Here is a 2,868-nt window from a genome sequence, read left to right as displayed (position 1 = left end):
AACTAATTCCAACATTAATAATTCTGATATAATTTATTCTATCATAACTTATTCTAGCATAAATTGTATTCAAACCAAACATCCCCTAAATACTTAAATCAAATTAGTATCACAAAAGAAAACAAAAAAACAGGGGAAATAATAGCGAAAAAATGAGATAAAAAAGCTTTGTTTTCCATAGTTTTTGTGCGTCTTTCCCATCCGATTACGGTGCCTTTTATAGGCATAAAAAAAAGGTAAAGTGGACATTCATAAATTGTTTACGACAAATTGTTAATATTAAAATACTATGTTCCAACATTGTTTTGAGTGAGTACAAGTAAAAGCAAAGGTTGGTGTAGAGTATACTAAATATTTAACCCATGAACAAGATGAGTACAAGTAAGCATGTATTTTCCTCCATGATAAAAAAATCATATTTTTACCAGCAGAGACAACTCTTGTACCGTTGTCTAAGTTCCAATGGTTCCCTCTCCGAAGCCTTAATCGAAATGGCGAAACAAGGCCTCCAAGTGAAATTCAAGGAATACGATACGCTGTTAAACGAATGTATAAACCAAATGGCTATAAGAGAAGGTCAAAGGGTACATGCCCACATGATCAAAACTCATTATCAACCTCCAGTGTACCTCAGGACAAGGCTTATTGTTTTCTACATAAAATGTGGCCTTTTAGGTGATGCCAGGTGGGTGTTCGATGAAATGCCTCAAAGGAATGTTGTTTCTTGGACTGCCCTCATGTCTGGCTATTCTCAAAAAGGGCATATATCTGAAGCTATCCATCTTTTCCTTCAGATGTTGACATCAGGTACTTCAATTTCTTTGGCCATTACATACAGTTTACCTATATATCAATGCAGCATTGCAACAGAGTCGCACACAAAAACATATTCCTTTCAATCATTCATTTGCATCTGTTGTGACATACAAAGTGTTAATTGCATACCCCTCCTTTTTAATTTGTTTGACTGGTTTTGACTTGGCATGAGGTTTAAGAAATTACTGAATCTTGTGTTCTTAAATTAAACATATGTGAAATGTACCAAAATATCCTTCAATCTTGTGGTCTTTGAGGCCTGCAAGCCCTTTTTGATTACCTTTTGTTGTGCCCCCATCTCTAAAGGGCGAGGATGGCGGCTTTCTTGTGTACTTAATTGCGAACTCATTCAATTTTTGTAGGATTCGTTCCCTGTTCCTGCAGCTGAGAAGCCTCAAGCTAAGCTCCACTATATAAAAAAAACAAGTTAAAATTAAAGAGTTGTCAATAAAGAAAAGAAGCATTCTTTTTTATATAGATTGAAAAGAAAAGTGGGACAAACAAATTTAAACGGAGGAAGTACATTTTATTGGGCTTTTTTATGTTGAAAAAAAGTGTAATGCATCGGTTGAAATTTTCTTTGTCCTCTTTTGACTCGACTGTAATAAAAAATTGTTGCAGGTACTGCGCCAAACGAGTTCACTTTTACAACAGTGCTTAAATCATGTACCGGGGCAATTGGGTTTCACTTTGGGAGACAAACCCACTGTCTCTTAGTAAAGAGCCCTTTCGAATCACATATATATGTGGGAAGCTCACTCCTTGATATGTATGCCAAAGCTGGCAAAGTTCATGAAGCTCGATATGTTTTCGAGAACTTGCCAGAAAGAGATGTTGTCTCTTGCACTGCTATAATCTCAGGCTACGCTCAACAGGGACTATATGAAGAGGCACTAGAGCTTTTTCGCAAGTTGCAGGCAGAGCAAATGTCTTCCAACTATGTTACATATACTAGTGTATTAACAGCCTTATCAGGTCTTGCTGCAGTTGAACAAGGTAGACAATTGCATGCCCGTATTATTCGATTGGAACTTCCCTTCTATGCGGCGCTTCATAATTCTCTCATTGATATGTACTCCAAGTGTGGAAAATTCACTTATTCAAGGACGATATTCAATCAAATGTCCGAAAGAACTGTGAGCTCATGGAATGCGATGCTTGTTTGTTACAGTAAACATGGGATGGGAAAGGAGGTAGTTGATCTCTTCAAAATGATGAGAGAAGAAGACAAAATTAAGCCTGATGGCATAACTCTTTTGGCTGTGTTATCTGGTTGCAGCCATGGAGGAATGGACGTGAAAGGTGTAGATATTTTTAACGATATAAGTAATGGAAAAGAGAGGGTTGAGGTTAGCATTGAACACTGTGGTTGTGTGGTTGATTTGCTAAGTCGATCTGGCCAAGTAGAAAGGGCCTTTCAATTCATCAAAGAGATGCCTTTTCAACCAACTGCTGCAATTCTGGGTTCACTTTTAGGTGCTTGCTGGGCTCACCTGTATGTTGATATTGGTGAAATTGTAGCCAGACAACTTTTGGAGATAGAGCCAGAAAATACTGGAACTTATGTAATTCTTTCAAACATGTATGCATCGGCAGGAAGGTGGGAAGATGCTACAAGAGTAAGAGAGTTGATAAATGCAAGGTCCATGGTAAAGGAATCCGGAAAAAGCTGGATTGGTCCTGATTTTATCCATGAAACAGAAAAGGATATTGCAAAAACATAATGGAATGAGGACTTATATTCCTCATCAGAGTTTATGTATCTTGTTTAATAAGGATGAGCAGCGAAAAAAGAATAGACTGCTCCATTGTTCAACAAGGTAGAGCTCAAGCACAGCTCCGTTGGTCCTGATTTTATCCATGAATCCGGAAAAAGCTGGATTGGTCCTGATTTTATCCATGAAACAGAAAAGGATATTGCAAAAACATAATGGAATGAGGACTTATATTCCTCATCAGAGTTTATGTATCTTGTTTAATAAGGATGAGCAGCGAAAAAAGAATAGACTGCTCCATTGTTCAACAAGGTAGAGCTCAAGCACAACTCCGTTT

The 2,868-nt window shown here is 37.4% G+C and overlaps 1 protein-coding gene across 1 annotated transcript; it reads left to right on the top strand.

Moving 5' to 3' along the window:
- The first annotated feature begins 223 nt into the window (after positions 1–223).
- On the top strand, positions 224–2,556 carry LOC129886398 (putative pentatricopeptide repeat-containing protein At3g13770, mitochondrial). The gene is made up of 2 exons (XM_055961106.1): positions 224–807; positions 1,438–2,556. Exons 1-2 carry the CDS (start codon positions 363–365, stop codon positions 2,538–2,540), a joined length of 1,548 nt encoding a protein of 515 aa, XP_055817081.1. The 5' UTR covers positions 224–362; the 3' UTR covers positions 2,541–2,556.
- Positions 2,557–2,868: the final 312 nt, after the last annotated feature.

The sequence above is a fragment of the Solanum dulcamara genome, chromosome 1 (assembly GCF_947179165.1).
Source record: "Solanum dulcamara chromosome 1, daSolDulc1.2, whole genome shotgun sequence".
Taxonomy (NCBI): domain Eukaryota; kingdom Viridiplantae; phylum Streptophyta; class Magnoliopsida; order Solanales; family Solanaceae; genus Solanum; species Solanum dulcamara.
Note: the sequence above shows the minus strand (reverse complement) of the source record. Positions and strands in the feature narration are given on the sequence as shown.